The sequence below is a fragment of the Paramormyrops kingsleyae genome, chromosome 20, assembly GCF_048594095.1.
Source record: "Paramormyrops kingsleyae isolate MSU_618 chromosome 20, PKINGS_0.4, whole genome shotgun sequence".
Classification (NCBI taxonomy): Eukaryota; Metazoa; Chordata; class Actinopteri; order Osteoglossiformes; family Mormyridae; genus Paramormyrops; species Paramormyrops kingsleyae.
In genome coordinates this window covers 2,811,703-2,827,618 of record NC_132816.1, presented here as the reverse complement: position 1 = coordinate 2,827,618, position 15,916 = coordinate 2,811,703, and the positions used below count along the sequence as shown (strand labels likewise).

The window sequence follows — 15,916 nt, the reverse complement described above, 5'->3', positions numbered from 1 at the left end:
GAGCACCTTGTGTGGGCTTAGAAGTTTCTGTATCTGTTAGCCATTTTGTTAGCCTCTAGTGTATGAATATGTACTTTATTAGTGCTGCAGCTTATCACTATGTAGAAGGACAACCACCTGGCCTGACAATCTGCAACAAGCAGAAGCTGCCAAGGTTTGCTACTGAAGGAAGGGATTCGCCTGAGTTCACCAAAGGTTCATTGGCTGGGCATTTAAAAAAACTGAGTAGAGATGATCATGTCACCCTTATGTTCAGCCGAGGCACCAAACAGTAAAAGAGATGATTGACAAACTTATCATATAGGGGTGTGGGTTAAGGGAGAAAACAATGATGGTGAATGGTTGAGGGAATGATTATGCTTAAGTGACGAGGTATTGTTACACAATGAGAAAATTTATAAAAATTGGTGTAAAACAGTAATGGACACATTTTAAATGTCCGGCCTTGGTTGTAACTTCGTTGTTGCATTAAAGACTGAATTTGGATCTACACCAGCGGCTTCTGACTTCTGATTTGGCGGAGAAGGAAAAACCACAACATACATTGGCGTCACGAACAGGATCGGAGAAGAGACCCTGGGAGGCGACCAGCTAGCGGAAGAACCAGAACACACCCATCTGTGCTGAAGGGGACGCCCTAAGGATAAGAAAGGTTTTTCATTATTGCATAAAAAGATAGGAGAATAGAACAGGGAAAAGGAGACGGGGGTGTCTCGGGGGAGCCGCCAGGCAGGACCTCCCGGTAAGGGCACTCGCCGATTAAAAGAACTAAAGTTAAGAGGGCCGCTTGTGTAGTATCCAGTGGGCCCAGTGTGTGTGTGTGATGTGAGAGAAATCCCTAAAGGGAGGGTCACGTGTGGGTATTCCCTCAGAAATAAGCACCCTGAAAGAGAGGACAGTCTAATCTGAGGGTTATACCAGACAGGAAAACAGTTCAAGTGACAGTAGAGTGCAGGAAAGCATTAAAATGCAGGCCCCAGTAAAGGCAGCAGAAACACCAGTACAGCAGTTGGGGAGAGAGCACCCTCTGCTTAAAGCAAGGATAGAAAAGATGTCTAAAAAGTGGGAGAATAGAACAAAGGCCCTGGTAACTAAGTGGCCTAAAGGGGGCACATGGGATGTGGCGGCGTGTGAGGAGATGGAGACTCTGATAAAGTATCATGAGGCTAATAAGAAGACAGAAAGGCGTAAAAAGAAAAGGAGTGAGGAACTGGAGGTTTTGAGGTTATTTAAAGCAAAGGGAGAGGCCTGGAGAAGGGACCAGAACGCGAGGAGAAAGGGACTAAGTGAGAAGAAGGCGTGTGAGAAAGAAGAGATGAGGCAGGAAGAAATATGGCCACCGTCTTATCAAAGTCAGTACCCGTTAGTGGAAGTCCCCCTTCCTTCATACAAGGGTCAGTTTCCAGTAATAGAGGGGAAGGTGGAATTCAGAGGTGAGGTGACACAGAAGGCTCCCAGACAGCAAAAGGTAACTGTGCCAGATCTGGGCCAGATATTGGATAGAATTTGGTGCAGATCCGCAAAACGGGTCTGCGCCGGGGTCTTTCTTTCCAACGGCCCAATACCGGCACGGATTTGGATTGGGGATCAGGAACAGACCTTGCCCAGTACTGGCCCGATATGGTTATTAATGCTATGATATTTGGTGTGGATCTGGCTCAGATCCGTGACTCAAACTTTACATCAGGGGCTCATCTGGCCCTGGTCTGTGATTGGTGATTAATTTTTTCAGCTACACCTGGGCCAGACTGTCACGTTGCGCGGTAGGCGGACGAAACGAGGTTTAATGGGGGTAAACAGTAACAGACAGGGCAACAACACACAACTAACGTCAATGACTGATCTGGGGGATAGTGGGAGACGTGGACTGATATACACAGGACAGGTTGGAATTAACTAGACATAGGTGGGAACAATCAGGAATCGACATGAGGTAATGAGGGGGCGTGGCACACACGAGGATCGTTCGGAGCTGAACGTGACAGAACCCCCCCCCCCAAAGGCGCGCACACTGGGGAGGCGACGGACGAGACGAGGGGCAGGAGCTGAAAAACAAAAACAGAACATTAACGGGGGACCGGGAATAAGACAGAGACACAAAACAGGCACAGGGGCAAAAGCCAGGACAAAACCCGACACAAGACAGGAAACGCAGACAGGCAGACAGAGAAGGGAGACACAGAGGAAACACCCACAGGCGATACGAAGGGGCCAGGAGTGAACGGAGGAGGAACAGAGGGACGAGGAGCAGATACCGGCGGGACGAAGGGAGGAGGTGCAGACAGGGGAGACCAGACAGGAACGGACGGGGGACAAAAGGGAACCCGAGGGAGCCCAGACGGGCAACGGGCGGCGGCCGGAGGGGCCGCAGGCGACAGGAAGGAGGGAGCAGGAGGGGACCACGAAGGGAACAAGGAGACAGGGCAAGGGACAGACGAAGGAGACAAGAAGGGAGTCGGAGGGGTCAACGGCAAAGGGAAGGAGAAGGGGGAAGCCGCAGCCAGCGAAGGCGCCACCACAGCGGGCAGAGGTGCCGTCCGCAGAGGCGCCGTCTGCCGACGCGGGACAAGGCCGCGGAGGGGGACCCGCAGGCGACTCCCGACCCGGAGCTGGAGGAACCGCAGACGCGCCCCGAGCCCCAGCCAAAGCGAGTGAGGGCGAGCCAAGGGGCAGGGCGGGTGGGACCCCGGCCCGACGTCTATGTCCCCTCCCCTTGCGGGACACTGACAGGCGGCGTCCTGAGGGGTGTCGGCCTCGCTGGGGCAAGGGTGCTGGAGTCACTGGAGCCACAGCGGGTGGAGGCTCGGGCAGAGCCGCGGGCGTGGTGGCAGGCTGCGCGGTGGCAGGCGGTGCAGCCGGAGCCGCGGGCGTGGCGGCAGGCGGCGCAGCTGGAGAGGCAGTTAGGACGGGCTGGACAGGCAGGACGGGCGAGCCGGGCTAGACGGGCAAGACAGAAGAGCCGGGCTAGACGGGCAAGACAGAAGAGCCGGGCTGGACGGGCAAGACAGAAGAGCCGGGCTGGACGGGCGGTGCCACGGGAAGAGCGGCGACCTCAGGCGGTGCCGTGGGAAGAGTGGCGGCCTCAGGCAGTGCCCCGGGCACCTCAGACGTGCGGCCAGCAGGGGACGCCTCGGCTGGCACCTCGGGCGTGCGTCCAGCAGGGGGCGCCTCGGCGGGCACCTCGGGCGTGCGGCCAGCAGGGGGCACCTCGGCGGGCAGAGCGGCGGCCACAGGCAGGGCCGCGGGCCTGAGGCCAGCAGGGGGCGCCACGGCGGGCGCTTCGGGCGTGCGGCCAGCAGGGGGCGCCTCGGCGGGCGCCGCCGACACGTGGCCAGCAGGGGGCGCCTCAGCAGGCACCTCGGGCGTGCGGCCAGCAGGGGGTGCCTCGGCAGGCGGAGGTGGGGCCGTAGCAGGTGGCTCGGGCAGAGCGGCGACGGCAGCAGCAGCAGGCGGTGCTGCGGGCAGAGCGCCGGCAGCAGCAGCAGGCGGTGCCGCGGGCAGAGCGGCGTCCACGGGGGTGCCGGGGTGGCTTCTTCTCTTTTTCCCCTGCGCCTCTTCTTTCGCCTACTGGGACAGGTAGGTGGAGGCGGGGTTGCCTCAGAGCAGGCGAGCGGCTGGGGCCGCTTCTCCTTCACCTTGTCAAGGAGCTGCCGTAGGAGAGCGCGCACTTCCGCCATTGAGTGCACTTCGTTGATTGGTGTAACCCCCTGTAGTAGAGTCCAGCTCTTTTCTGCTAGGGCGAACAAGCTGGGATCCCCGCGGATCTCCGGCAGCTCTCGCCAATACGCAACCTCCTGCAGCAGGAGGAGCCAGGAATCTTCCTCCTGCTGCGGTGCGTTGTTCGGAAGATCAGTCATTCTGTCACATTGCGTGGTAGGCGGGCGAAACGGGGTTTAATGGGGGTAAACAATAACAGACAGGGCAACACCACACAACTAACGTCAATGACTGATCTGGGGGATAGTGGGAGACGCGGACCGATATACACAGGACAGGTTGGAATTAACTAGACATAGGTGGGAACAATCAGGAATCGACATGAGGTAATGAGGGGGCGTGGCACACACGAGGATCATTCGGAGCTGAACGTGACACAGACATGACCCAAATAAATCCCCACACATTTCTCGTCTTCAAAACTGTTTATTTAAAAAAAAAAATTTTACATTTCTGAATCTCAATCTCATCCAGAGAACACATAACATTTTTTATTTGTCATTACAAAAATTCCAGTCATATGAAAAATGTAAAAAATATATTCAAAAACATTGTGACAAGCTTGCATGGAATAAATTGTTTAATTCAATATCAATTGTATTTATTAAAAAATAATGCATCATGCAATAATAAAAAAAATAAAATAAAATTTACGTGTGTGCGGAGACCAAGCGTCAAATAGCAAGACATTGAAAATAAGTCAACTTACATAATAGTTTGGATGGTTAAAGGAAAACAGGTGATCAGCAAAAGTTGGAGCCAGTGGAACCAGGTACAGGTCTGAACATAAAAAAGTACATTTATTTTACTAATCTCTGAATATACATTGATCTGTGTTTGTGTGTGTGTGGTGGTATCTTACATGGTCTGTCACTGAAGAGTATGAAGTAGCACGTCTGAAAGTAAACTGGGAATACAGTTTTCAGACTATGCGATAGAGGAGGAAAGGAATTCAACATGTGTGCTGGATGATACTGGGGGTGCCTATAGAGTGTCATTTCTAAATCTTAATGCGTTAGTCGACAGGACATCAGGTGGAAATAAAGCTCAAGCAACAAGTTTCAAAATCAGGGTACAGGTGCATTCTGTGCCTCAAAATGTGACTGTATGTATGTGATATAGTTGGTCACCTGCAGGAGATGATGGGCGGCTTGACCTCAACTTGACTAGCATCGGCAGAGGGAATGGAAGAAAACCTATGGAGCACAGTTCAAAGAAATAGGAGACATTTAACTACTCAAAAAAACTCAGTAACACTGTTGCAAAAATGAGAATCTGAATTTGAAATGAACAACAAGTAAGAAACTGAAAAAAGGGGGGGAAATACACTTAATGTTTCACCTCATACATAAAATACACTTCACATCTAAATAAACATATTTGTTTAAACACTATCAAAATTACATTACAGAAGGGGCCGGAAAATGGATAAAAGCATTTGAGGAGGAAACTATGGGTCGGCTCCTGGCGATAGGGGACATAAAGGTGGTTCTGGCTCGCGTTTTGGGGGCAGACAGAATGGAGAGACTGCTGCGAAGCAGTGGCCTGGTAGCGGCGACAGGGACTCCTGTGAATGATGCATGTCACTTTGACAGTTACCGTGCTAACTGCTGGCACCAGCTGTGACTAATGTTTCCTCCACGGCTGAGTGTGTTTGAAATGAAGGTGGAACCCATCAAGGAGGAGGAGAGCCCAGCTGCCTATCTGCAAGCTCAAGAAAAGCGATGGCACACTGAGACAGAGCAGGACCTGCAGAATCCGGCATTCAGGGGTCTGTACCGGAGGGCACTGCAGGACGCGCTCCCTAAGCCAGTGAGAAGCAGGCTAAGGCAAGTTGTGGGGCTCGTTACTATGCCTGAGGAACAGTACCGTGAGCAGCTGATCCATGCTATTGACTTGTACAGAGAGGAGGAGGACTGTGCTAAAGAGTGTGAGAGGGAACTGGCAAAGAAATTGAATCAGATGCAGCTGGAGGAGCTGACCGCTAAAAAGAAAAAAGTCCAGGCACCAGTGGTCTCTCCGGACCCAAGCCCCCAGGGGGCAGCCTGTGGACAGCCGACAGTCTCCTGTCGCTGGGGCCCCCAGGATACCAATTGACCTCCAGTCCCTGATTGGAACAAAGACAGTAGATATGATAGGTGGGGAGGTGATCAGAGGGCACCTAATTTCCCACAAATTAGGCAATCCCAGTCTATGGGAGGACTGGGGAACAGGCCACCCAAACTGGTGTGCTGGAACTGTAACCAGCCCGGACACACCTGTAGAGTCTGCCCGAATCCACCCTTTCAAGGGGAGAGCCCGAGACGTCCTGCAGGCCCGGTTAATCCGGGAGGCCCTGCGGGCCCAATGCCAAATAGAGGCAGGGGTGGCAATCCGCAGGTGCAGATTAACAGACCACGGGGTCCGATCAACCTGTGGGCCCAGGGACGTTTATTCTAGGGATGCCCAGAGAATCCTGAAGGGGGACCTCAGATGCCAATGTTGAGTAAGGGGTCTGAGGCTGAGCCGATGCTGCAGGTTCAAATAAATGGCAAAGTAATACCAATGATGATAGACACTGGAGCCACCTAAACTTTTGTAGGACTAAAAGATGCCAGTCATATCCCCTGGTCCGCTGAAAAGGTCAGGACCATAGGATTCTCAGGACAAGTGCAGCATATATCTAAATCTGCTCCAGTGGAGATTAAGATAGGGGACAAAAATGTAAATATGCCCATACTAATATCAGAGCATATCCCAGTGAATTTATTAGGCAGCGATGCTTTGTGTCAGCTGCAGATAGACATTAAATGTACAGAGGGGGGCATAGAGGTGCTCAGTGGACAGTACAGCCTTCTGCGACAAAATCTGTTGTTCAATAGGGGACAGTATAGTTCATACGGGATTGAAGACGTTACTGGAAAAGTTTGGGAAATTCTAGAACAGTGGGGCCCATTTATACAGGGACAATATAGCAATAGGCTGAATTGGACACAGGACAAACATACACTCACCTAAAGGATTATTAGGAACACCTGTTCAATTTCTCATTAATGCAATTATCTAATCAACCAATCACATGGCAGTTGCTTCAATGCATTTAGGGGTGTGGTCCTGGTCAAGACAATCTCCTGAACTCCAAACTGAATGTCAGAATGGGAAAGAAAGGTGATTTAAGCAATTTTGAGCGTGGCATGGTTGTTGGTGCCAGACGGGCCGGTCTGAGGATTTCACAATCTGCTCAGTTACTGGGATTTTCACGCACAACCATTTCTAGGATTTACAAAGAATGGTGTGCAAAGGGAAAAACATCCAGTATGCGGCAGTCCTGTGGGCGAAAATGCCTTGCTGATGCTAGAGGTCAGAGGAGAATGGGCCGACTGATTCAAGCTGATAGAAGAGCAACTTTGACTGAAATAACTACTCGTTACAACCGAGGTATGCAGCAAAGCATTTGTGAAGCCACAACACGCACAACCTTGAGGCGGATGGGCTACAACAGCAGAAGACCCCACCGGGTACCACTCATCTCCACTACAAATAGGAAAAAGAGGCTACAATTTGCACGAGCTCACCAAAATTGGACAGTTGAAGACTGGAAAAATGTTGCCTGGTCTGATGAGTCTCGATTTCTATTGAGACATTCAAATGGTAGAGTCAGAATTTGGCGTAAACAGAATGAGAACATGGATCCATCATGCCTTGTTACCACTGTGCAGGCTGGTAGTGGTGGTGTAATGGTGTGGGGGATGTTTTCTTGGCACACTTTAGGCCCCTTAGTGCCAATTGGGCATCCTTTAAATGCCACGGCCTACCTGAGCATTGTTTCTGACCATGTCCATCCCTTTATGACCACCATGTACCCATCCTCTGATGGCTACTTCCAGCAGGATAATGCACCATGTCACAAAGCTCGAATAATTTCAAATTGGTTTCTTGAACATGACAATGAGTTCACTGTACTAAAATGGCCCCCACAGTCATCAGATCTCAACCCAATAGAGCATCTTTGGGATGTGGTGGAACGGGAGCTTCGTGCCCTGGATGTGCATCCCACAAATCTCCATCAACTGCAAGATGCTATCCTATCAATATGGGCCAACATTTCTAAAGAATGCTTTCAGCAACTTGTTGAATCAATGCCACGTAGAATTAAGGCAGTTCTGAAGGCGAAAGGGGGTCAAATACCATATTAGTATGGTGTTCCTAATAATCCTTTAGGTGAGTGTACTTGTTTGTTGCGATGGGGAGAATTCAGTGATCCTGAAGTAAAGGATGAGTGGGATCAGCTGATAGATTCTCTGCCTGACTGAGAGAAAGAAAGGATGTGCATGATAACAGATGGGATAATATTAGGGCCTGAGGGAGTAGACATTCAGATACGGAGGACAGGAATGATGGGAGAATGGTACAACATACCAGACATGGAACCCCACAAAGCAGTGGCTTTTAACCAGTCCATGCTGGATCTGGGAGAAATTATGGGGTGAGCAAAGCAGGTGGTTTGGGTGCCGACGGTGTGTGAAGGAGTGCAGGCAGCGGCAGGAGAAAAGTTGTTAAGGATTCAGTGGAGCGCAGAGATTGTAGGTGATTTGAAGTTTGACAAAAGAGATTCGTGGTTGTGGAGCATGATAGGGGTGCAGTGTGATGCAAAAGAAAGTACAGAGGAATGCTGGAAGGAAATGGAAAGAGAAGTGCCTGAGGAGGTGTGGACCACCCATGACACAGATGTAGGCCTAGTAAATTCAGCTAGCCCAGTGGAGATTTATCTCAAACCAGGGTGCACACCACCCTGGAAAAATCAGTACCCCTTGAAACCTGAGGCCGAGGAAGGAATAAGGGAAACAATAGAGGGGTTACTGGATGCAGGGATGTTGGTGCCTACCATAATCTGCTGCAACACCCCCCCTCTTGCCTGTGTCAAAGGCAGGAGGTGAAAAGTGGGGGCTGGTTCATGATCTGCATGCAGTGAATGAGGTAGTGGAGGATCAGACAGCAGAAGTTCCCAATCCACACACACTGTTGGCAAATGTGCCCCCCACTGCAAAATGGTTTACGGTTGTGGATTTGTGTTCAGCATTTTTCAGTGTGCCCCTTGCAGAACAGTCACGGTTTCTGTTTGTTTTCACCTACAGGGGTCAGCAGTATAACTACACGAGGATGCAGCAGAGATTTAATCACTCGCCACATGTGTTTAATCAGGTGCTTAGGGCAGATTTAGATGGACTGAATTTAAAAAGTACAGTGATACAGTACGTGGATGATCTATTGCTGTGTGCTGACACGCTGGCAGACTGCCACCAAGACTCAGTGCAGCTGCTGAAGGGGGGCATAAGGTGTCTAAGGTCAAGCTACAGTACTGCCAAGAGAAGGTTACGTACTTGGGGCGTGAGATCAGCCATGGGAGGAAAGCTATAGCAACAGAGCAGCTAGAGGGGATCACTAAGGCTCCGAAACCCATGACTGTCACAAATACTGACTTTTCTAGGGATGACAGGCTTCAGCATGGATTGGATTGAGGACTATGCTGTGAAAGTGGCACCGTTGTGGGCACTGATGAAGGAGGAGGGCCGCACTAATTTGAAGGCCTCCTTCATTTGGACAAATGAGGCCTCAGTAGCATTTGAATCCATCAAGCAGGAGCTACAGAGAGCACCTGCTCTGGGCCTTCCTGATTACACTGGGCAGCGTGTGGTTCAGTGGGCTAAGCCTGCGTACCTGTAATCACAAAGGCGCTGGTTCAAACCCAGCCTCAGCACATCTGTGGGTCCTTGAGCAAGTCCCTTATCCCTCAGCTCCCTGGGCACCCCAACAGGTGGCTGCCCTTTACAGACAACTTACTCTGCAAAAAGCTAGTTGAGGGAGGCGTAAAAACAATTTCCCCATGGGGATCAATGAAGTATCATTTAAATTAAGCCAGCGGTTCCCAAACTAGGGTACGCGTACCCTCTGGGGTACACAAGAGGCTGTAGGGGGTACGCGAGGGAGCAGGGGGAATCACGAATTCGAACAACAAGACAGTCAGTAATTCTCACAACAGCAGAGTCTGTGACCTCCAAAAAAGCCGTAAAACACAAAATACAGTCGTGTTTTTGTGCTTATTAAATTTAAGTGTTTCCAAAGATTAATCCCACAACAGTAATAAAATAAATGTCTTGCTTTAACATAAATACTAAAAGAATAGATCGCTTTAATCGCTATTACAGTTGGGTATGGGCACGCGGTCTTATTTAGAAAACATACAAAAAGAGACGCATATAATGTTTAATCATTCGTTAATTTGTATTTGTCCGGTCCAGGAGGTTAATTTTGGGGACCGTTAAAGTGATAGATCACCTATCTTGATTAAGCCTGATTCGGTTCGTTATATATATTATTAAAAAGTAAATATTAAGTAAGAATGAGAATATGAACAACCATGGGAATTATTTTTACAGTGAAAACAATTGGAATTAATTATATTGTATGTTCTTGAGTAATCGATAAAATCAGTATATGCAAGACATCAATCTGTAATAGTGGAAAATATGTCCAGTTGATATGCCCAGTATGATCTAGGTCTGTGTGGTCAGACACTGTGCAATAAACAGAATTTTTAGGAACATGGCAAATGTTCACATTGCAGCATGGAGGTAGGTTCACTGTCACAACGCTGACCGGGGAAGCAGAGGCGAGGAGACATAGGATCGGGGAAATGCGGGGTTTAATGAGCAAAAGGAACACACACTAGCGGTAAAGCAGAATTACAATACAATGACAGGACTGGAGAAACAAACGGAAACACGGACTAAATACAATGGACTAATGACAAGTTTGACAACAATCAGGAACAGCTGGTAAACACGGGGAATCCACACAGGGTTAACAAGGGGGCTTGGCACACGGAAGGAGCGGACGATCGGGGCATGACACTCACTGGAGAGCTTTGTCACAGATAACTTAACTGTCTCTAACAGCGTCTAACCGCACATTAAATAAAGTCCTGCGTATCTTTCTATTCTGAAATTCTGCCATGGCATGCACCAGTATGATGCTGGTGCAACTTTCCCAGGACCCTAGTCAAAAATATCTGCCACTCTGGTCGCGGAAAACAAGCGCTAACGGAAATATATGAAAAACACGGGAGCGGTAGAAGATTTTTTGAAATTTGACTGGAATGGGACGGTACGGGAATGACATCCCACGGGACTGAACGGGATGGGAATAGGTTTTGAATATTTGCCGGTTAAATTGGACGGGAATGGAAAGCCTCCAACATGAATGGGATGGGACGGGAACCAAAAACCTTTTCCATGCCCATCCCTACTGTGAAATTCTCCCACCGGATAGCAACAATCTATTACTAAAATATATTAATAAATTCATTTGGTGGTGAGAAATAATCGACTGTTCAGTATTTATTTTTATGCATGCGGTATTGCAATCTATTTATAGACAATAATTAAGAGTCGTTGCTAGCAGGGTGTACGCGGCTGGAAAAAGTTTGGGAACCACTGAATTAAGCCATTTTATCTGTATGTCGGGAAAAGGAAGGACGGCTTTGGGACGGCCCTGCTGACCCAGGACCTCTGTCCCGGCAGACGGAAGCAGCCATTGGCATATTACAGCATGAAGCTAGATAATGTGGCTCAGGGATACCCACCATGTTCCCAGGGTGTGGTGGCTGCATATTTAGCTTATGAAAAGGCCACTGCCATCACAATGGGTTATCCAGTGACAAATTATACTTCACATAAGGTGGTGGACCTTATTCACAAAGGCAAGTTTGTGTTGACCCCGGCACGGCAGTTAGCGTACTTTGCATTTGTCACTTACTCGGATGTGACCATAAAGCGCTGCACTACAGTGAACCCTGCAGACAGCATTCCCCTGGAGGATGAGGGGCAGCCACATGAGTGTATGGCAGAGTCTTGGGTCTACACTGAACTGAGACCAGACTTGGAGAGCTCTCCCATTGACAATAGTGAGATGGTTTTGTTTGTGGATGGCTCGTGCTGGAGAGATGGAGACTTGGTTCAGGCTCAGGGTGATGATTTTTACACTCTCGTTTCAGAGCTGGCGTCACAGCCGTGTTCAGCTCAGTTGGCGGAGCTATAGCCACAGCCACAGCGGTGCAGGTAGAAGGGAGTAATACGTGGTACCATTTGAGGCACTGCACTAGAGTACCGCAGGGGAGACAGATAGTCACTGCAAACGACACAGAGGATGCAGATGCCCTTGACTCAGATGGCCCTGGCCCACAGGGTGACCAGATAATCCATGTCAGGGAGGACACTCTGAGCTAGGATAGGAATTGTAAATTACCATTTCAATTAAACGGACCTGGATTTCACTTGAGCACTCAGCTCTTGCTGTGTGCTGATTGGTCAGTCTCCTATAATCATGCATGTGTCACTAATCCTAATGTGAAACAGCTGGATGAGTCCTTCAGTCAAGGAAACAAACCAGTCAAAGCACAAGAAGAGCTAAACTATTTAGCCGAGCACAGGAGCCTTTCAATTAGAAAGTAGTTTGTAAAACCCAAAGTGTCCTCCCTGACATGGATTGTCTGGTCACCCTAGCCCTGGCGGAGCTCCCAGAAGAGAAGGATACTGAATTCTTGCTCAACAATATTACTTTAATTGCTAAATTTTATTTACATAAATGTAGATATATGAAGGTCCTCCCCAACTTTGTAGCTTTTAAAAAAGATTTAGTTTTATTTTTTAATTCTTAAAAGAAGGTGAAGACCAAAAGTACTTGTAAACTTTGTACTCTTATGTTTGGCCTGTTTTGATTTACCCGTGCTGTCCCCCTAATCCTCTTCCGTAGATATTGTATATTGTTGAAGACGAAATAAAGGAGTTTATTTTATTTTTTAAAAAACTTTACTTAACAGAAAAGAAAAAAAAACACTCTCCCACTGACAAGTCCGGGGACTCCGGGCTGTGTGTGGAGATCATGTGATATCTGGTACTGCCTCCATGGCGTAGTTTGCACAACGTCATGTCCGGACTCGCTTGTGAAGATCACGTGTTTCCGGCCCTCTAGTGGAGAACCTCCTGGTGAAGGTGTGCAGCCAGAGCCTTCTAATTATTCGGCCAGGCTGCAGCAGTCAGCAGACATTTCAATCGTGGGTTTAATCACGACTGAACAGGAAAATACTGTTTGGGGAAACAACTTTCGAGTCACTGTCAGGAGGAGGCATTTGTGGCACGGTAAGGCGTTTGTGGGGGATGGGTTCGTAGCTGTGAGTGCTAATGTAGCTAGCTAGTTTCGCATTCCGCCAGGAGACATTTAGTTACGGAAAACATGCTTATATGTTTGTAGAAGTGGGTAGAGTAGTCGAATTCTGTACTCTAGTAAAAGTACAGCTACTTCATTATTTTATAAACTGAAGTCGGCGTAAAAGTAATCAACAATCTCACTACTTTAATGAGAGTAAAAGTATCTAGAAAAAAAGACTAATGGAGTAGCTTGTTGGTTTACAAAATCGGAATTGGTTATTAACAAGCTTTACAGTTGCGGACTTTTCTAATCAACAGCACAGATAAAAAATCAAATCTAAGATTAAAATATGCTCTCCAAATAAAACAAACACAAACTGTGCAAATAAAATACCATATATCTTTTTGACAATCAAAAACAGCACGGGAAAACCACAGTATAGATAATCATTGGCTAACAGCAGAATGTTGTATAAATACGTGGGATATATATAAAGTATTCCTAACTTTATGCTATATATATATATATATATATATATATACACACACACACACACACACACACGGCATTTCCTGTTTTTTTTATGTAAAATAAATACCATACTTGGCAAAAAAATAAAATTTTATATATATAATAGGACTGTCAAAATTAACGGGTTAACGCGGATTAATCCATCATCATGATTAATCTGATTAAAATTTTTAACACAATTATCCCATCTGCAGCGCAGAATGATTCAAAATCACTGAAATGTCTCTGTCAACCCATTTCGGGTAGTTTTAGTGCGTTCCATTTCCCCTCGGAACTTGTATTCCGAGTCGGATTCCGGAGTTTTGAAGCCGGAAGTGACTACATGCGCTCCCGTTTCTCTGCTCTTGGCGTTTCTCGGACATCCGAGAAATATCTCGGAGCAGCTCAGAGGATCCCGAGTTCAGAAACCAAGATGGCTGCGCCCTTTATCAACAGAAGGGAAAGTTGTAGTCTTATACTGTTTAAGCACTACTTCTCATTTGTGGCTCATTAAATCGGTCGCACACGCTATACCGTCCAACTTGGTATTGGATTGAGGACTATGCTGTGAAAGTGGCACCGTTGTGGGCACTGATGAAGGAGCACAGGGACCAGCGTTGCTACGGAGTTTTATATGTAAAGCACCGCACGTAATGTGTTATCAACTGATATTGCAAACAATGGCAATTAACCGGGCTAGAATTGGACTTCATGATTAGTTGGATTATTTGTCGGATTTACGGTAGTTCGTACTAATTGTAAGCGAACGAAGATAAAGACCATTTAAACTGAGGTACCTTAAATCCGACAAGTTGTCCGGCTAAGCAAAAAATCTTGCTTTTTGATATGGGTCCATGGTATTGCACTTCTGTGGCAGATGGAATGCATCCGACTCATGTTCAAGATGTTCAATAAACATGTTAAGTGCATATATATTCCCTTTTTTCTTGAGTCTGTTTGCTCATGCAAAATTAAATGTGATTAATATAGATTAAAAATGAATTATATTTAATCATGATTAATCAAAATTAATCCATAGGAACCCTGTGATTAATCTGATTAAAAATTTAATCATTTGACAGCACTAATATATAATAATAAAAAACCTTGTGTGCCGCTAGCACTTTTTTTTATTGACAATGGCAGCTGTATTTTGTATTGCATCATCTGAATAAGTAAACTTTGGGAGTCAAACTAAGATCATTGGAGCTGGTGTAAGTGAAGAAAATCGTTCCTTATCAAATATCAAGTCTCAGGTTAAACCAAAGTTTAATCCTGTGTAAGGAAAAGCAGTAAAGATCCTCCAATGTTCTTGGTTGATCATTTGAATACAGACAGTGTTAGCAATTTATGATCGTGGGGGAGGTCAGGGAGAGAATTGGTGTTCCAGTGGGTGCCATTAGGGTGATAAGGAAGTAATTACATTTACAGTGGCTGAGCTACCATTTGCTCTAATGGGAAGTCTCCGTCCTGTCCTGCCCCTGCCTCAGGATCCTCACACTGCAGGAGGTTGCTCTTTATATGCAAATGTACTCACAACACCTACACACAGCACCTTGTTGGGGTATAAAGGGGGATCAAGAACTGTCAATTTGTATTTGAGCTGCCTTTCAATACCCAGTGTATGTCTCCACTGTATTACATTATATTATACTGTTCAATAAACCACCATTTTGCTGAAACAAGACTCTGCAAGTGGATTCCTTACACCTGTGTTCCCGATCTGAGCCCAATTACATTTGCTGTCAGTTAAACTGAGTTATTCTTAGCCGGAGTAGGCTTCTTTTTCTGGCGGGACCCCGGCTTTCCCTTATGTCAAGGAAAAAAGTGGACTGCGAAATACATTCACGCTGCAGTTTGAATTAGTGCTCTCATACTGTTACCCAGTGAAATCGATCTTGGGTGTGGTTTGCATGGAACATTAGGGGGAGGGGGGGGGGGGATGATACTGATGGGGTGGCTGAATACCACTGGTAACAGCCTTAAGTCGACAAAAGGTGAGATGCAGGAGAGTAGGCATTGCATTTTGCAGATATACTCAAGTAAAACTGCAGAATATTCACTTATTACATTGAAAGTAGATTATTTTTTCCTCAAGTTACTTGATTAAGTGTAGTGCGCCCCTACCCCCCTCTGCATATTTGACATTTTGTTACACATTTCAGGTGGGAACGTGGACTTGGTCGCCGCACAAGATAGAAAGGACTTTGGGCATGAGTTTGTCAGATGAGGTAAGGCAATTGGGGGAGAACTGGCAGCTAAAACTGAGGACAGCCTGTTATATCTGACATGGCCAGTGGGTGCAGTGGCTTTTTGGTGGTGGTGTGCCTGCTCTGTAAAGCATGAAGCAGCTTCATGAAAGGCCCTGTCCCCATGCAGGAGGATTACTCAGATATCCGGGCCTATTTCTCAGAGGCTGAATGGGTTCGGCTGCAGAGATGCGAGAAGGTGCACTACAGGAACATGAAGACGAACCACCAAGCCATGTTGGATATGGGTAAGC

The 15,916-nt window shown here is 47.4% G+C and overlaps 2 protein-coding genes across 2 annotated transcripts in view; both read left to right on the top strand.

The window, feature by feature from the left end:
• Positions 1 to 15,916, top strand: part of LOC140581259 (uncharacterized) — a 149,361-nt gene that overhangs the window by 74,152 nt on the left and 59,293 nt on the right. Inside the window, exons 2-3 of the mRNA XM_072703395.1 lie at positions 15,579 to 15,644; positions 15,793 to 15,910. Coding sequence (XP_072559496.1) covers positions 15,627 to 15,644; positions 15,793 to 15,910 — 136 coding nt within the window. The 5' untranslated portion in view covers positions 15,579 to 15,626. The remainder of the gene's footprint in view (positions 1 to 15,578; positions 15,645 to 15,792; positions 15,911 to 15,916) is intronic.
• Positions 1 to 15,916, top strand: part of LOC140581270 (uncharacterized) — a 147,159-nt gene that overhangs the window by 74,226 nt on the left and 57,017 nt on the right. The window lies entirely within an intron of this gene.